At 34.6% G+C, this 19,665-nt stretch overlaps 1 protein-coding gene across 1 annotated transcript in view; it reads right to left on the bottom strand.

The window, feature by feature from the left end:
- Positions 1–656: 656 nt before the first annotated feature.
- Positions 657–19,665, bottom strand: part of LOC131876484 (uncharacterized) — a 43,843-nt gene continuing 24,834 nt past the window's right edge. The window contains exons 2-4 of the mRNA XM_059221902.1: positions 11,651–12,073; positions 10,467–11,101; positions 657–1,250 (exon numbers count right to left, since the gene is read on the bottom strand). Of these exons, the coding sequence (XP_059077885.1) occupies positions 657–1,250; positions 10,467–11,101; positions 11,651–12,073 (1,652 nt within the window). The remainder of the gene's footprint in view (positions 1,251–10,466; positions 11,102–11,650; positions 12,074–19,665) is intronic.

The raw sequence follows: 19,665 nt of genomic DNA, 5'->3' as shown, positions 1-19,665 counted from the left end.
AAAATATCATTGAAAGGAAACTTCAACTGTTTAAGGTCATTGTCCCATGTTTCTAGTAGTGTCTCAGTGATTTCAACATGTGTCAAAATATGTGCAACAATTTATTCCATAGCATCAACAATGCTCATCTTTGGGGTAGCCAAAATTGCTTCAAAATCCTTGTATGCTCTCTGTAAAATTTTAATTTTTGGAAATAGTTGATTCTTTAGCTCCTTCAAGGATCTAATCCACTTCACCTATTCAAAATCATAAACTTCTAATATGTGTTGTAAGGCATCAACAAATTTACCAAAATTCAAAGCGAAATCCTATACCGGTATGTAAGCATCACTTATCCTTTCTAGTTCCTTCTCTGTATCTTCTTTATTTTTCTTTAAGTCAGAACAAAATAATGAAACTTTAGATATAGTTGCCAAAATCTTACATCCAGTCTCTATTCCGGTTTTCAAAAGATCTTTGTTCACTATTAAAGCAACCTTTCCTTTGTCAATTTCTGAGATCAATTTTTCTCCCTTTTTCTTCTTGTAATCTTTTTCTGCTAAAGCATGAGCTGACTCTTCAAGTGATTTTAGTTGTTCATTAGCATCAAAAACTAATTGTGCAAGCTTAGGAATAGGGTTGAATAGATTACCTGTATCAGTTTCTGGTAGTAGACTTCACAAAATTTGAACAACAGTTTGAATGGTCTCTACTTCTCGTTTATTCTCTTTGAACCTCTTCTTTTGTGCTTTGGATTGCATAGCAGTAGAAATCTCCATTAACTCATAGTCACTCAGATTATCCATATCTATAGGACCTTTTATGCTGATTGAGTCATCATCATCACCCTCAACTGTTGTTTTCTTCTGCTTCTCCATTTTCTTCTCTTTATCCTTGTTCTCTTCTGTCTTCTTCTCTGGTTTATCTTTCCCTATCTCTGTATGTTCCTCCTGTGTTGGTTTAATGACTGGTGGTAGTTGACTTTCAACATTATGTTCTTTTACCGGTGGTGGTGGCATGTCCACACTTTGTTCAGTAGTTGGTGCTTCCTCTGCTTTTTTATCCTTGACCATATTCGATTCCTGTTCTTTTTCCTTAACTAGTTCATTGTAGGTACCAGTTGTATCAATAGTATCCTCAACATCTTTAGTTTCATCCATAAAGAATATGATAGGTGGTGAAATAGTGTCACCCTTATCCTTGGCATTGTAGAATTCATCTAGTACAACTATTTCTTCAGTGTCTAGTTCCGGTGGAGATTTGGTATCAATCTGATCAGGTTTATTGTGATAATTTTTCAATTGTACAATAACATCTTCTAAATAACTTTAGCAGCTTGATGAGTATCATCTTCTACTTCCTAAATTTTTCCTTCCAATAGTCTCAGTCTCCTTGTTATTGAATTAAATTATCCTTTGTCTTTAGCAAGCATTGCTAATAACTCTTCATGAGACAATTCAAGAAAATATTGAACAAAAGTTCTATCTACAATCTCTTGATCTTGATTAATGATCTTCTTCCATTTATTTTCCAAAATTAAATTCAAAGAATCAGAAATTTCCTTTTGAATTTCATGTGGTAACTGGTTATATTGACATAGGTAATTGATTACCTCTTGTACCACTTCTTGTTTCTGAACCTCATCAAAAGAATCAAAATAATCCTTTATATTATCAAATTTCTTTCTTTTTAATGTTTTTAGAGTCCTCTCAAAATGACTCATTGTCTTGAAAGATGTAATATCAATAGGCATATTTGGTTTAGAGATTTCCCTTGCTGATTTAGATTTCTTATCGGTTGCCTTCAGCTTCTTCTTTTCTTCCTTGGACTCAGTTTCCTTGGATTCTTCTTGTAAGATGAGATGTTTGGCTCTCTTTCTAGTGGAAGTTGGTTTCTTTGTGTACACCTTAGGCTCTAGTTATTTCTTAGTTTGAACACTCCTTGTTACTCTTCTACCAGTTGACACAGAAGTTGCTTGCTCATATTTCATCTTTTTCCCTTTCATACTACTAGGCTGTGGTGGTGCAATCCTTTCTTGATAAGTACCTAGTCTCTTCTTCTTTGTATCCTTAGGTGATACTAGAAGGTTGTTTGCATAATCGATCAACAAGTCATAACTGACTTCATAGCCCATTTTCTCCATCTCTTCTTCTCTCATCTCAACAACCTCCATTAGGCAGAAATCAATGGTCACTGTGAAACGAATATCATTCTCAAAATGTTTGACCACATCATCTGATAACCTCATTCTCATACTCATCTTCTTCTGAAATTCATTAAAATACCTATTCATAGCAATTGGAAATGTGTTCTTGACAACCTTTATACTATTCTTAATCTGGGTTTAAATAGGTGTATCATTTGACCATTGTATATCACCAATACTTGGAAAAAAAAATAGAAAATAGAAAAACAAACTGATCAAAAGTTGCCCAAACTTTAACTTCTGATTGTTATCCTTCTTGATCAATTCCAGATTCAACATTAGTTGACTCTGCATTGCCTCACACAGATCATAATCTACATCTTCCTTTATCATCCAATAGGGAACATGAATAGCCTCATTGGTAATAGTATGAGACTTGTCTAAATAAATGTTCCCTCCATGGATGTGACTTAGAATGATCCTACATGCTCTTCCTCAAAATCCTTGAGAAAAAAACTGCATTGTGAAGACCTTTCTCATAAACCCTAATGTGTTCGGGTTTAATCTTCTCATTCTTGTTGCGCAAAGATTTCAACTGGGAATAGATTTCTAATGAACTTGTCTTAAATCTTGCAATCTATGTAACTTGACATATCACCTTTAATCAAAACTCCTTGGGGTTCCTATGATAATGCATCATACGATTCTATCTTTCCCAACCCCATTGACTCAATGGCTTCAACAGTGATAAAAATATTCTTTGCTAGTTTAGATGATGATGCCATTCCAAATAACTTGTTTCCTTCATGTTGCTAGGGATTTTGGTTACTCTCTCGCTTCCAAACCCGATTTGATTTTCTTTGCTTCAAATTCGATCCAAATTCTAACTCCATTGATCAAATCCATTCATAATCTGCTGGGAAAGCTTTTTTTCACTCTGCAAGTGCTCACAAAATGCTCTTCAAATGCAATAGGGTAAAAATGACTTAGTAAAACTACTTTTTTATTAACTTTACCGACTGCATTTATTGTAATATCGATGGGTTGAAAAACCCTAATTACCACTTAACATATTTGGCTTTTACTGGTAGGTATACTAACCGATTGATCAAATAGCAATATCAAAAAATTTCATATTCTAACTCAAAATTAAAAATTTTCTTGCCACTCTTTCTTCAAGGGGTCCAAAATTGGATTTATCGATATGTTCCCCCTAAACTTGTTGAGAACATCGGTTTGCCGGTGTGGGATTCTCCACACTAGGTGAAGTATTTGGTTCTTCCGATGGCTTGTCCTCTTCTTCCAGATCCTATTCATTTCAGCTCTGGTTTCTTCAATATCAACCTTTTGCATTCCTTTTCAATCTGCATTGTGACTTATCGGTTGGTTCTTCTTTATTCTGCAAAACTTGGCAATGTGTCGTGGTTTATGACAATGATAGTAGGCCATTCTAGATGCTCTCCAATGTCCTGCATTGCCTCTACCTATTCTTCTTCTGTAGTTCATAGCCATATGTCCAGATTTGTTGCAAATTGAGCAAGTCACATTGACTCTCTTTTCCATCTCATAAGGACTAGACCGGTTAACATAGGGTCTTTGCCAATTTGTGTTCCTTTGGTCAGTGAAATTCCCTCTCCAGTCACCAATAGGTCTTGGGTTCATGTGAGTTACAGGATTGTTTTCTCCATATCTGCATTCAACTAATTTATGCCCATACATGTTGCATGTATAGCAATAACCTTCAAATCTTCTAGGCACATACCTAGTATTAGGTCTATAACCAATATTAGCATTAGATATGCTTCTACAAACATTAGCAGTATGTCCTAGTTTATGATAGTTAAAGCAAATAGGTTTGTAAGATTTCTTACAGGTAGGCTTCTTATCCTTAGGAATAGTTTTAACTTCATGCATGTTGCTCTTGGTACCAGAAGTTTCACCCTTCTCAAATGTATTGTATCCTAGCCTGGATGTATCACCTTTCATACTTTGAGATTGGATCTGTTCATCCAGCATAGTAGAACTCTTGTTGGATTTATCAACCTTCTCATTGGCTTTTGTAAGCTCTTTTGTAAGATCTTCATTCCTTTTCAATAAGGTCTTTCTAAGAGACATTGCCAATCCAAGATCTGCTTTGATTTCTTCTTTCTCTTCTTTGTCCTCATGCCAATGTTCATTAAAAGTTGCATTCTCCTACTTGATCTTAAGGATTTCATGATCTTTCTCTTTGATTCGGTCTTCAGCTGCCCTCCTAGCTTCAAGTTCTTGACTCATACGGATTGTAAGGGTTTCAAGTTCTCTCCTTAGGTTAAGTTTCTCACCATTCATTTTCTCTACTTCTTCAACCAATGCATCAATATTCGCCTCATCTGAAGAGCTATTGTCAGAGATCTCTAATAATTGCTCAATTAGTTATTTATTTTTTGCTTGTGAAGCCTTGAATCTTCCTCTCAGGGTTTCTAGATCATCCCTAGTTTCAACAAGTTCTCTAGCCATCTCTCTGTAACTCATATCCCCCATAATGACTTTAGGTTTTCCTTCCAAGTGGTTAAGCCTTAAGGATGTTAGGATTTGATACCAATTGATAAACTTATAAAGCATTGAGAGGGGGGAGTGAATCAGTAAAAGAAAAAATAGTAACACTTTAATTACACATCGGTAAAACCACTTAACCAATTTACCAATGACTTTGCATATAATCCAAAGTGTTATAAAAACATTCACCACAATCAAAACATTCACCATAACACAAATATTTATACGTGGAAAACACAACTGGGAAAAACCATGGTGAGATGGAACTCACAAGTTAACTATCTACAAAAATAGATAACTGACCGGTTAAGGTCTACAAATGCTCTGTTAGGAGCAGATCCTGTTAAAGATCTCAAGCGCTATTAGGAGCTATACCTGGTTAAAGGTAACCTCAGTGGAGGATTTAGATCCAAGTTAATGAATCACCTTGTTAGAGGATTTATACAATGAATCTTATTGGAGCTTACTCGGTTAAGGGATTTTACTATTGTAGTTGTTAGAGAAAAATAGTGGGAATGATCTAAGAATAACACCTTCTACTGGTTTAGATCCTTTTTTGCGCATACATTACTGTATCACCGACATACTCTGCAATACCTTCAACAAATTGCATCCACTCCAACTCATAACACAACTTGCATCTTCTATATAAAATATTGCATCGCAATGTCTTTTTATAAACATTAGATTTCATGTCGGCTCGTGAACCTTGACACAATTTACTAGGTTCAATGAATCTAGACAATCTTTCTGAACATGACACAAATCGCCACCAAAGTGTCAGTCGATGGTAACACATCACAATCGGTGATAACTCATCACACAAACTGGGAAACCGGTTAGAACACTGATACCGGTTAAGTGGTGACCGTTTCAAACTCACAGACTGATTCACTTGAATTCATATTGGGTGATTGTCTCCACGTGCCTCCTTGTCTCTCTTCATTGCATATCAAAATTGGTAACTATGGAACTTATCAAAACCGATTGTCTTATCTACATATACCGGTTTAGACATCTTCGTACCGGTTAGACTTCTTCATACATATGATACCAGTTAACAATACAATGACTCCATAGTATCGATTTACCTTAACTGGTATGAATATGACAATTAGAACATATGTGTTTCATCAATCACAACACATAAAGTCATCAGATACAAAAATCATCATCAAGACAATATTCTCATCATTCTTTTTTACGTCCAATTAAATAAACACAAGTTTATCTTTGTCTTTTTTAGGTTCAGATCTGTTGGTCTCATCAGATTTCTCAGAGAGTTCATAGACCTTCACATTAGTACTCTGAATGATCTTTTTTGTTCTCTTGTTATAATATTTGAAAGCCTTACTCTTTGTAGAGTAACTAGGAAAAATACCTTCATCACACTTTGCATCAAACTTTCTAGTGTAGTCATCACATTTAATGAAACATATACTCCTAAATTTTTTAAAGGAACTTACAGTAGGAGTCTTGCCATGCCATAATTCATAAAGTGTTTTGTTGTTACCTCTCTTGACAAGTACCCAGTTCAAAGTGTCAATAGCAATGCTAATTGCTTCTCTCTAAAACATTTTCGGTACTTCACCTTGTATCAACATGGTTCTAAAAGCTTCAACAATTGTTTTATTCATCCTCTCTGATATCCCATTTTGTTGTGGAGTTCTAGGAGCTGACATCGGCCTCTTGATTCCCTATTCATCACAAAACTTCACAAATTCATCAGAAGTAAATTCTCCACCCCGATCAGATCTTAAACATTTCAAATTATTCTTGGTTTCTTTCTCAACTAAAGCTTTTAATGCTCTGAATTTATTGGATGCCTCTGACTTTTCTCTTAGAAAAGATACCCACATCATCTTAGAAAAATTATCAGTGAAAATCATGAAATATATATCACCAAAATAACTCTTAGTCCTCATAGGACCACAAAGATCAGTATGAACCAAATCAAGGATATTTTTTGAAGAGAAATAATTACTCTTGAAAGATACAAAAGTCATCTTATCCATCTAACAGTCTTTACATAACACATTATCTAGTTTAATAAGCTAGGGAAAACCTCTCACAATACCTGATTTACTAACTTTTATCAAATTGTCAAAATTAACATGACAAAATCTCTTGTGCCATAAACAGTTGTCTTCAATATTTGCCACCAAACAACTAGTCACATTAGTATTCAGATGAAAAATATTACCTCTTGTCTTCTTTCTAGTAGCAATTAATTCTCCATTATTTCCAAGAATCCTGCACACTCCACTTTTAAATTCTAGAAGATAACCCTTATCATTTAATTGACCAACACTCAAAAGGTTATGCTTTAATCCATCAACCCATAAGACATCATCTGCATTTCTTTTTCCATTTAATGAAATAGTTCCTTTACATTTAACCATGCAGGGTGAGTTGTTACCAAATTTTACTATACCTCCATCAAATTCTTCAAGGGATAAGAACTTGTTTCTATCACCGGTCATGTGGTTTAAGCAACCACTATCTATTATCCATTGATCACTACTATCTATGTGAGACACCAATGCCTTTTCATCAGTTGGATCTTCCTTCACAACAAAAAACACTATCTCCTCATTGTCATCTTCTTATTCTTCATCAGTTACTCCTTCATCAACTACAACATAGCAATGTTTCTGTCCTTTTGCTTTGAACTTTCTAAACTTCTATTTCTTATCAGTGTTAGGATAGTTAGCAGCTATGTGTCCCATTTTATTGCAAGAGAAACACTTCAAGGGTAATTTACCTTTATACTTATCGGTGCCTCTAGGAAATATTCAAGCCAATACTGCCTCAAGTTCCATCAGATGATCTTCATTATCATCCTCACCTCTACTACCGCCATGACTAGACCTACAGTCATGATTATGATAAATATCCTTTCCTTTCCTAATAGATGTACCAGTAACAACAGATTTAAAAGTATATTCAGATGGTTTTGAAACACTATTATCAAAGTTGTTTAACTCAAATGCAGTCAACTTTCCAATAAGAGAATCAACAGTGACTTTATCTTTAGAGATAGATCTCAATTCTTGAATTGTAGAAACTCTAATAGTATACTATGGTAGGAGAGTTCTAAGCATTTTACTAAAAATAATATCATCATCAATCTTCCCTCCAACAATCTTAATATCACCTACAACTTCTTTAATCCTTTGACCATATTGTGCAATGTTCTCACCATCAACCGTTTTCATGTCATCAAATTTGCCTCTTAAACTTTCTTCATTTTCTCTTTGAACATGTTCATCACCTCCATAAATCAATTCTAATTTCTCCCATACCTCAAATGCAGTTTCTAATCCATGAACATCTATATACTCAGAATCAGATAAATTACTTACAATTTCTTCCAAAGCTTGAATGTTTTCTTGTTGCTCTTTAAGCTCATCTGATGTCAAGGGGATAGAAGTAGGAGAAACATACTTGTTCATCACATGATTCCAATATTAAGAACCCAATCCTTTAATGTATATCTTCATCTGGTCTTTCCATATCCGGTAGTAGTCCTCGGTAAACTTTGGACCCTCCTTCTTCATCATCTCTCTTCAGGATCTTTCCCTCAAGTTGTTAAGCTTTTTGCACATAGAGGACCAATGTTCAGATACCAATTGATAATATTAAAAGATCCGATTAATACTAAGGGGGGGGGTGAATCAGTATTAACAATAATTTCAATCTTAAAACTTGAACTTATAAAACTTCTTCAAATCAAACATAAACTAGTAATAAACTCTTTACCAATACCGGTAATCACTGATAACCAATTGTTAAACCGGTTTATCAAAACAAATCATTGAGTGTTCATCAATATGCATAAATTGAAAGTAAAACATAACAACACATAAAAACATTCACCATATGAACACCATGTTTTTCACGTGGAAACCAAAATAGGGAAAAACCATGGTGGGAATTGGTACCCACAAAAGATTGTGCACTCTTTCAGAATGCACCCTATTAAGAGCCTAGCCTGATTAGAAGCTTACAATGATTCCCTATTAGGAGCAGACCATATTAGAAGTCACCCAGTTAAGGGATTTAGATGATGAGCCTTGTTAGGAGCTTTGACCTGTTAGGATCAACCTCGCAAGAGGATTTAACACTCTGATATAGAGCTACCCGGTTAAGGGATTTACAATGTAAGGCCTGTTAGGACCAAGTTGGTTAAGGTATTTTGACTATTGTGATTGTTAGAGAACAATAGTGATTGATCTAGGTACAACACTTAACTGCATGCTTGATCAGATCCAATTAAGCTCCAAATTTGCTACTCTCTAGCAGATCTCATACTCTGGTTCGGCTTCACACTTTTCTCAAAACCACCAACACACCAAACATCAACTGTACATACATAAATATCCTTTACAACTTTGTTGATTATAAAACCCTAAGACTTACAACATAGATCATCACATATCTTTTACAACTTATTATAGATCATCATTGATAATCATATGGATCATTACAATCAATTACAAATCAATTACGACCGTTGAATGATCATCGCATTTTGATCTGATACAAAGTCAAACCCCTAGAACACTCTACTAAGCACTTTTCATATTCCCAACAAATTCACTCTCTAAATGTGCCAAAACATCTTTCAAACACTTCACGCGATTTGTGCCACATAATCACCAACATTTGAACTTGATGTAGATCACCGCCAAACCAAAAATCATTATCAGTTAAGAGAATTATTTACTGGTCCTTAAACCCTAGCAAAAATACAATGGAAACCATAAACATGATTTTTTATAACCAAAACATGATGTGATTCTGGTCAAATACATTACAATGATACAAGCTCACATTCCAAACCGCAACACTTCAATCATCACCAATCACCAGATCAAATCAAAACATTCCTCATTTATCGGTTAAGGTCCTAATTCCTAGTTCACTATCTATAATATGGATAAGGCATTTCCGGTAGACCAAAAAAACTTAGATGACAAAATACAACATAGTAAACATCAGTTGCCATCAATGACAACACAAATCACTGATCAAAGTCATCCGATCATGCAATCTCAATCTCTTCATCACAATGTCATCACAAACTGTCCTTTATTGGTTCAGTCACCATTCTTGATTTGCATCAGTTATGCCAATCATGCCAACATTTACACCATTTTTCACTCTTCTCTCTCCCCCTTTGATAGCAATGCCAAAGAGTCCACCAAAATTGATATACAATGATATGTACAACTGCTCACAAAAATTTGAAGATGTCTGCAAAAATTGTTCTAAGGGACAACAAATGATTATCCAATGCCTTCTTTAAACTCTCCAAAATGCTTATTATCTTGTTGAAAAGGTGGGCATGCATTTTTGCTCCCTATCTATCTACCAGAGCAAGCTTATTTAGAGAATCCTTAGCATCTTGCATGCTACTCATCAATGAATCTATCTGAGTAGTAATAAGACTTCTCACTTATGACACTCTACCCAAAACTCTTTCCTTTTCTTCCTTTAAACTCTTGATCTTATTCAATACAATCAAAACTTGAGGTTCAAAATTGCTAGCCGAAGTTGATTGTGGAGCGTATGATTGTTATATGCTTGCTATTTGGCCTTCACATTCCCTTATTCTCTTGTCAATGTCTATAGTGGACTTAGGGAAAATTAGACATGACTTGTATATGTTGCCACCTTCATCAAGTGTATCCTGAATACTTTTCAATGCAATAACAATACTAAATTTATCATCATCAATCATCTTGAAAAATTATTTCAATCACATGTAATTGAATTGATTCAAAAATTTAATATCCGTTGCCTTCTCCAAAGACTCAAAATGAGAACCAACAACATTTAGCAAACCCTTGATCTTACTGGAGGGATCAAATGTATCAAGTTTGAAAGATGGCATAATTTTTTGCAACATGTCTCCTGCCAATGATATCAAATCCTTGTCACTAGAGTGGGACTTAACAAAGTCCTCATTGGCTTTGTCTTGAGTGAGAGTTGCCAATTTTAGTTCTTGAATAGGAGATAATGATCTTAGATCGATAGGCCCTTGGCCAAAATCATTTGAATCAATAGCAACTTGTTTCTCTTTAGTCAGTACAACATCTCTTGCCACTGTAACCAGAGCATGATCTTTCTCCTTCTCTCCCTTGTCACCTACCTCTGCACTCTCATCTTTATCACCATCCTTTCCCTTCTCTACTTCAACTATCTCCTTGGCTTCTTTCTCTGATATAACTTCTATAACCGGAAGTTCCTGTACAATGTCACCAAAGATATCAACATTGGCACTATCATCATCAACTGGGGTCTGATCATTTGACTGTCCTTTCAGAATAGCCTTCTTAGGTGATTGATCCTTTTTCTTGTCAAGGACAACTTTATGCACTTCCAGAATAGGTGTTTCATGAGATGGTTCTTCCAAATTCACATCAATTCTTTGATCTATGAAAAAATGTTTTAAAATTGTCTCTACTTCTTTGGTTACCTCATCTATCTTGCCTAGGATAATCTTATTAACTCTCTTCTTGCTTCAGAATCTATCCTTGGAAAGCTTCAATAATCTAATAAATTCATCCTTAAAAATGACTAAAGATAGATTTACTAGTACACACTCCTTTATTCTCTCATCCTGTAAACTTGTTGTATGCCTTCTTGCATCCAAAATGTCATACAGACTTTTAGGGATCATAGATGCAAGTTCTATCAATGCCTTTCTATAGACATCCATATATTCAACAACTGCTTCTTCAATTTCCCTTTGATCTTTATCATCAAAATTTTCATAATATGTAGGCATATTTTTCAAATTTTCATCCTTAAGAATTTCATCAATTAATTATTTCAAAGTCAGTGGGGGCACAACTTCAAATGTACCTTCAATCTTACCGGATTTGAGAGCTACATCTAATTCTAATTTCTATTTCTTGCTAGCTCTGGATTTTCTGGATGACTCAGACTCTATTCTAGGCTTCTTTGATTGCTAAGAACCACCAGGATGAGGTTTCTTCACCACTATAGCATAGGTGGTTGTCTTCTTCACCTCTTTCACTACTTCATCAAATTTTGTCTCTATGTCCTCAGTAGTGGCAGCAACATACACTCTTTGGGGTTTCTCCTTCTTCCTCTTCTCTACCCCACTAGTTGGTGTTGATTGTGGCTTAGGTGGAGGTGATGTCTTCTGCACATCGAAGGTAGGCGCAGACCAAAACTCTCTTGGCTTTGATTTCTTTGAAGAGGTGGAAAAAGGTTTAGTCTTCTTGGAATTTTCCATATCCTCCTCCTTTAGTATATTTTGTTCTCTTTCCCTTTGTACAACCTCATTAGATATGCCCATTTTTTCTAATAGCTCCTCAACCTCCTTCCTTACTTTCCTCTTCATGGCAGGTCCTGTAAACTTCTTGTGCAAATCAAGATCTGTTTCCTTTCAACACTAATACATTTAGCCTAAAATTCCGATGGAGGTTTCCGACAGAGAAGGTATATTGTGATCAAACTTGATTTTTTTTTTTTAAAATGCCCAATTTCATCGGAATTCCGACGATAATGCAACATTTGGTTTCGATGAAGAAGAAATTGGCAATGACATTAAGGTTTTTTTAGAAAAAGTGCCCATGTTCATTGAAATTCCGATGGCTGCGTGCATTACTTAAAAAAAAAAGAAAAGACCAAGTCATTTCATAAATCCCGCCTCTTTACGAAATCCCACCTCTCATTCGTCCCGCCTCTGTAGCAAACCTATGGGTTTAATCATGGCAGGGAAGATCATTGGTGTGACAAACACGGCTGCAGTGGGGAACGGGGGCATGAAGTGCCAAGGGCTGGCACATAACCAACGAGGACGACCGCAAGGGAGCCCAAAATGGGCTGTGTAAATGGCGACGCCCGGGCCTCCGTCAACAGCAATAAGATCTACGGATGGAGGAAGAAGTCATCTTGTCCTTCAATTTGTACATTTAGGTTCAAGGTGTGTAGGCTGCTTTTCTTGATTTCTTAAATGGAACCAGTTATGAATATGGGAAATTGCTTCTTCATCTTTCGTTTCTTCAAAATTAAGAATGATGGTAGGATGGCTAGAAGAACACCCTTCTTCGAATCTTCCACAAAATTGTTCTTCAAAATCTTCTTCTTCACTTCTATATCCCATTTGCACAATTAAGATATTGGCCTTCTATATGAATCTCATGAAGGAGTTTTGGCTTCCTAGTTAACTTATTTATTAACTAGTCTTCATTAGTTTACTAATTTGAAAGAAATTAGGAAAGGTCTAGTACCTTGTAGAGTCACTATAAAAGTTTTAAAAGAAGATTGTGATTTACCTTCCTCTAAATGTGTTACTAGTATAGGGAGATCCTCTCTCCTCTACTTCCTTGATCTTCTTGAGACCTATTCATTCTTATAGTATGTAGTTCAGTTAATTCATATATCATACTAAAAACCCCATCTTCATTATTTTCATCATTGATCTTTGAGAACAGATTCAAAAAAGTCATATTGTTTATAAAGATATATGTCTTCTTCTACTACACCCCTCCATGATATTGCATTAGTCATGTAGACTAATTTAACAATTGTGTTCTTACAAGAGCAATTTGAAGTGATGTGGCAAAGCTTGTTGCAAATATAGTAGATTATAGTTTTGGATCAAGGCTTGGGATACTTGCACTTGCAAAGGTAAGTGTGCTCAGAGCATGAAAATGATGATGATTAAAGGATCACTTACAAAAAAATGAGTTTGTATTTTTTGTGAGAGTAATGCTTGTGAGTAAAGGGCTAGCAACGAAAGGGGCCAGTTTAAGGAAAGTAAGGATCACGAGACTTGTTTTATTGCTTAGTAAAATTTTGAATATATTTGTTCTGATTGATGAGATGAATTATTTCAATTTGAGCCATATCAATGAGATGAATCAAAGAACAAGTAGCAATAATTGTTGGTGTAATAGGGATATTGCCTAGCTACTTCCACTATTAGGTCATTTTTATGCCTTATCATTTAAGTTTACTTAAGGTATACATAGGATACTTATCACTTTATGTCTCATATCATAAGATTAAGATACTTTCATAATCTTATGATATCCTACATGTCTCATCTTGACCTATATAATCAAGGGGTTCTATTTATAATCTCATTCATTCATATTGTAAACTTGTATTCATTGATAGGAATATAGTTTATTCGTGTCGGATTGATCTTCTCATTTTGTTGTGCTTTCCATTAGACCTCTAGATCTTGGGTGGCTATCTCCATAGTCAAATCTTAAAATATTTACCTTTCTAGATTCTATAAAAGAAATGGTTTTATCAAGAATATCATATGGAATAGCTTCTAAATATTTGCATTTGATAACAATATTGTTAGAGCATTTTGCTTTATAGGAAAATAATCTAAACTAGACTTTTTTTTTCAAGCTAAGACAAAACAAAGTAAGGTAGTATAATAATCACTTTGTCTAAATTGAGATTTTTTGGCAAAATTTTCCAAAAAAATCTCTAAATTAGTCACATAAATATACTTTCTCACTATCTTCTCCTCCATATAACCCCTTGGATCAAATAAGGGTATAATTCTGAATGCTCTCAAGATATACATAGTAATATCTTTGTTTCATTGTTTTGAGTTTCATATCTCATGGCAGTGGTTACTCTTGTCATATGATTGCTATTGTGTAGATGGGTCCTTGAGCCCTGGTTTAATCCCATTTTTTTTTATCTATATCAAAGATATTCTTGGCATCCTCACTCAATGGCAATCAAGCTCTCCCTACCCAGATTAACCTATCTCTAAATTTGGAAAATGGGTGCAGAAGTTTGAGTATGAGTACTCTTTGGTTATTTGTCAGGCTTGTAAGGAGAAAAATAAGGATGAAACTTTCCCTATTTCCCAGGAGATTCAAAATATTGATTCTAATCAAGGGAGTTCCCCTTTGGATTGTTCAAGGATATATAATGCTTTGGGTTCTAATGATGGATGTGCCAATGATATTATGTCCCTTCATTGTCTCAAGAAAATAGGATTTGGAGAGAAGGGTCCTTCCTTTGTGCTCAATCAAAGAGCTTTGGATCAATTTTTTAAACCACCCTGATTTTAGGATGGTTCATTTTTGCTTTAGTTATTCCGCCTCTTGTTGTTTTGTTGTTTTGGAGCTGTTTTGTTTTGTTGTTTTGTTGGGATTAATGCTTCATCTTTCTCTTTGCACAAGGGATCAGGGCCCTTTCAAAATCCCTTCTTATCTAATTAAAAACACTCAATGATGATGGATCATTATAGTCCCCCCTCTATGCTTGGATTTAAAAATAGAATCAACTCTAACTACTTGTTTAATTCTAATAGAATATGACATTAGGGTACCTACGTAGCATAAGAGGTTGTTCACTAAATTCTTCCACCTTAATGATAGTTATTGTTAAGGATTGAATGAAACAAACTCTTGTTCATGGATCACCTTCTTAGCCTCCTATGGAAGTCATTCTTTGTGTGGTCTACCATGACCATAATTAGGGTCTTAATAAATGTATTAGATACTCTCTATTATCAATAAGAGAGTTATCATAATATAGTCATGGTGAGTGGTTACAAATAAGATTAGTGGGTCCATAGTTCCCACTTGGTTTGTACTTAGAAACATTATCATTTCTTAGTTGTATGGAAACTACAAATTCATGCATCTAGGTAACAATACACACTAGCTATTATATGATTCCACTAATGAGAAAAGCCTAATCAATCTTATAGTTTGTGGAATTAGTGTTTTCACAAGACTTTCATACTATGATATTTATATCAAGATTCACTTGCATAGTTTTAGAGTCAAGCTGACCCATTCTCATGAGTAGTTTACATGAACCCCTCATAATAATGGATCACTTAGTACTCATTTCATCAAAGTGATGCTCATAGCGGTGAAGCATTAGGGATTCCTAGGAGGTCACCCATACTAATACTACTCTAAATCAAGCACGTTTAACCATGTAGATTGTCCCAAGATCAAACCCATTCAACTTGCCACCCCATTTGCAAAACCTTCATCAAGTGGTGTGCCTTATAAACCATTCATTATAGAGTAACTTTAGCTTATCCATTGACAAGTGGGAGGTGTTGATGTGTTTTTTATGCACATGCAAACGTAGAATAAAATACCCAAAAGTATCTTATCCTCTCTTGAACAAAGTTACTCAAATGCTGGAGATTTGCTTAAGGATCACTTGAGACAACTCCAAGGTTCTAGTATGTTGGGTCACGACATGTGGATAAACATAGTTGGTTGATGTGATTGCTAGTATCACAAGGGGACTTACATTGAATTGTTGAATGCTTGAATAGCTGGAACTTGATCATCTGATATTTCAATCTCACGATGCTTTTTGTCCTAAACTAACTTGAATTGAATAAAGGGCAAAAGGTGATGTGTTAATAAAATCTATTCTAAGGCCTAGACTGTAAGAAGATGGATGAATGATTAGATGGAATCCTACTGAGCCAGGTCTCAACATAGGGTTATATGAGACAGGGGTAAGTTAAATAGTGATTTCTCCTCTACAACCTTTGCCAGTCTGTGCGAAAATGAGAGCTTGACAACATTCTTTTGCTTTTAGCTAGCTAAATTTTTCAAGAATTTTATCTCTAGATTTAATATTTCTTTTCTTGCATGAATCTACTAATTTTGAGATAACAGATCTTGCCTTCGTGAATTGATCCTATTTTATCCCTTTAACCCTGATTAATTTATTTAGAGTGTTTAGTTCCATTTTAATCTTTTCTTTTACAATTAAATATTATTAAAAAATTGTATTATTGTTCCAAATTTTGTGGATATTTAGGAGACACAAATAAAATATAAATGTAATCATTCCATATTTTTGTAGGAGATATTGGAATGAGACTAATAGGAAGAGTAGTAAACATGAGTCACAATGAGCACTTTAGAATAAATCTAAACATTATAAGGAAGAGTAGCTTGGAAAAATAGAAGCGTAATTTATTTTCCAATATGCAAGATTATTACTTGGGAAAGAATCTTGAAAGAGGATTGAAAAGATTCCTTGAGTTAACATTGTCTCACTTATCCAAAATTATGAGGAAGGATTCATTAATGAAATGGTCATGAACAAGATGGAGAGAATAATAATTAGGAAGAGATAGATTTCACATGCTACTAGGTGAGTAGATTGGAGAGAAACTAGAGGCAAATCATTTAGCTTGGCCATGACACAAATTCTTAGAATAGATGCCAACCTTGGTGAATGGAATGAAAATCCCAAACAATTAATGAGTGGTGAGACAAGTAGAGGCATCTATAAATTTTGTTTTGATTAAAATAAAGAAAAAATGGGACTAAAACCAAGGGAAATGCACATGGAAAGGATATGATGAAAATCAAAATAAATAGTTTGAAGATAATATTAGTTACCTAAAGGATATTCCACTTGATTATTTGGTATATCATAACTATTTTGACAAATTTTGAAACCATTAGAGGTACCTTTTTCTTCTGTAGATGAGGCATTCATTCATGTTGAAGTTGTGATAGCTTATTTGCCTCTTTATAGACAACAAATTATCCATACGAATTATCATATATACTTGTAACCTCCATCCCAAACCATGTATTTCACTCTTCTTCCTTTATGTACCTCATTTATTCTTCCATTACCTCTTCTCTTACCTAAATTCAATCCAAAAAATAGTGTATATAGCATCAAAAAAATTCCATATTTGATTAATATTATCCACAACATATCGAAAAGACAAATACCACACTTACTGTGTCATCAACCAAAAATAATTTACTTACATATTCAAAGAGTTCAATAATGGAGAAACATCCATGCGGTGCTCTACACATGTCCTTGAAGGTTCAAGAAATACTTATCCTCTATTGGTCCAAACTTTAAATCACTTTCCATGCATGAAAATAATTGCAACCATACACAATTTCCCACCCAATAGATTCTCTCAAACTAGTTTACTATCTTGACATAGGGTCAAGGAAAAGCGGGCCAAAATAGGAATCCAAGTGTCTTAAAAGCCTTCAAGACCATAGTGGTGAGGATTGAATTTCTTTCTTTAGTGGTATCTTTCTCTCGATTAATTAGTTGGGGATTCTATTAGGACCTTTTCCTAATTAAAAAAAATATATAAAGATTACATCCCTAAATATTGCATTCATACTAGAATAAATTTATGCAATATTGAGACTAAATTCATAATAGATTTATAGTGATGAATAAAGAAATATTTAAGATTATCAAAAAATTGATGTTTTCTTTCTCCCAACCATCATTGGATATTGCGTGACCTTTGAGGCATTATGTCAAATAGTTCATGTGCCTTATCTAAGCTTACATATTTTGCATACATGTGTACCTGGGCAGTTGCACTACAACATCTATACTCACTAGTCACATTTGGTTGGAAGTTTCTAAATCCATTTCAAACACATCTTGTGCATATCTTGCAATCATAGCATTCCATTAGATCATGTTTCTTTGATGTATCTCACTAAACAGTTCATGCGCTTTCATGTCTATACTTCCACATTTTCCAAACATGTCAAACAGAGCATTTCCAACCGTAAGCATCTGATATTAATTGCCCTTACCTTCTGCTTTGATGGAAGCCCATACTCTGTTCCAAAGCTCCCATTTTGGCACAGGTAGATAGTACGTTGGCAAATAAAACTGATCGAAATGGAAATCTATTTGTTGCATTGACTGCATTGTGAGGACGCTTGTGTATTTCATCGACAGCATAAAGCAGGAAAGGACATGAGAATATCTCGTCGGGGAGGTATTCTATGATAGCTGCAAGGTAGATGAGAGTTTCTTATGCCATTTTCTTTGTTCTATGCAGTCAAACACGAGAACACTGTTTGAATTCAAATGCTAACATTGATTGTCTTTTTAACGGAAACAGACGGGAAGGGATGTCAAGGGAAGGAATGGGCCCACAACACACCTAAGCAATCAAAGCTTAGTGTATGTTGTTTAAGGTTGCCCCCTTAAGACATCATAATTGATTGGCTCTTCACTCCTAAGACCTTCAAAAGTCTTTAATAGCTTCATTGAGTCCTTTTGTCTTCCAAATTCACCTACACCAACTTGAATTCTCCTTCAATGCTTGATTGCCTATTCACTTGGAATTGAATTGATTTTATAACTAAGAGATCACTTGAATTGTAGGTAGACCCCTTCAAATAACAAGGTAGGCTTCCTTTTATACCTTATATATGTCTTGAAAGCATTTTATCCTGATGCCTTTAAATAAAGTACTTTCTCTTCTATCTGGCATTGGTGGAGTAGAGGTTGCATTGCATCATCCTAGGATACATTTTTCCGCAGATACAACACAAGTTAAATGTATCCCAAGTCGATGCAAAGCAACCTCTGCTCCAGAGATCACCAAAAAATAAAGAAAGAACTTTAATTTAATGCCATCAGGATAAAAGTCTTTAATCAAGACAGATAAATGGTATGCAACTGGATCTATTTGGAATGCATTACCCAAACACCGCAATCGATCAGTCACCTTTGAAAAGAAAGTGGTATGATGAAATATTTAGACATAAAATAGATGAAATGCACTCCATACTACTGCTGCACAATATTTTGTTCGATGATATTTTTAAAATAGTAAAGGAAGGTGCATGGAACAACCAAATTCTGATCATTATAAACAATGAATATTTTAAGATCCTTTTATGATATGTAAGTTGAGAATATTTTATGAAAGGTCCCTAAATGAATACACTTTAAACTGATTTTAATATACCTTGAAGTGTGCAATATGGAAGGTTTGTATTCTTAATCTCCTGCCCATTCCTTAATTTAAAAGATGATATCTTTATTAAATATCTTTATTAACTTGATTTCTCCTTCAATTCCTGATGAATGCTTGATTGCATGTTCACTTGGAATTGAATTGATTTTATAATTAAGAGATCACTTGCATTGTAGGTAAACCCCTTCAAATGATAGGGTAGGCTTCCTTTTATACCTAATATATGTCT

The sequence above is a fragment of the Cryptomeria japonica genome, chromosome 6, assembly GCF_030272615.1.
Source record: "Cryptomeria japonica chromosome 6, Sugi_1.0, whole genome shotgun sequence".
Lineage (NCBI taxonomy): Eukaryota > Viridiplantae > Streptophyta > Pinopsida > Cupressales > Cupressaceae > Cryptomeria > Cryptomeria japonica.
This window is presented reverse-complemented; position numbering and strand designations above follow the sequence as displayed.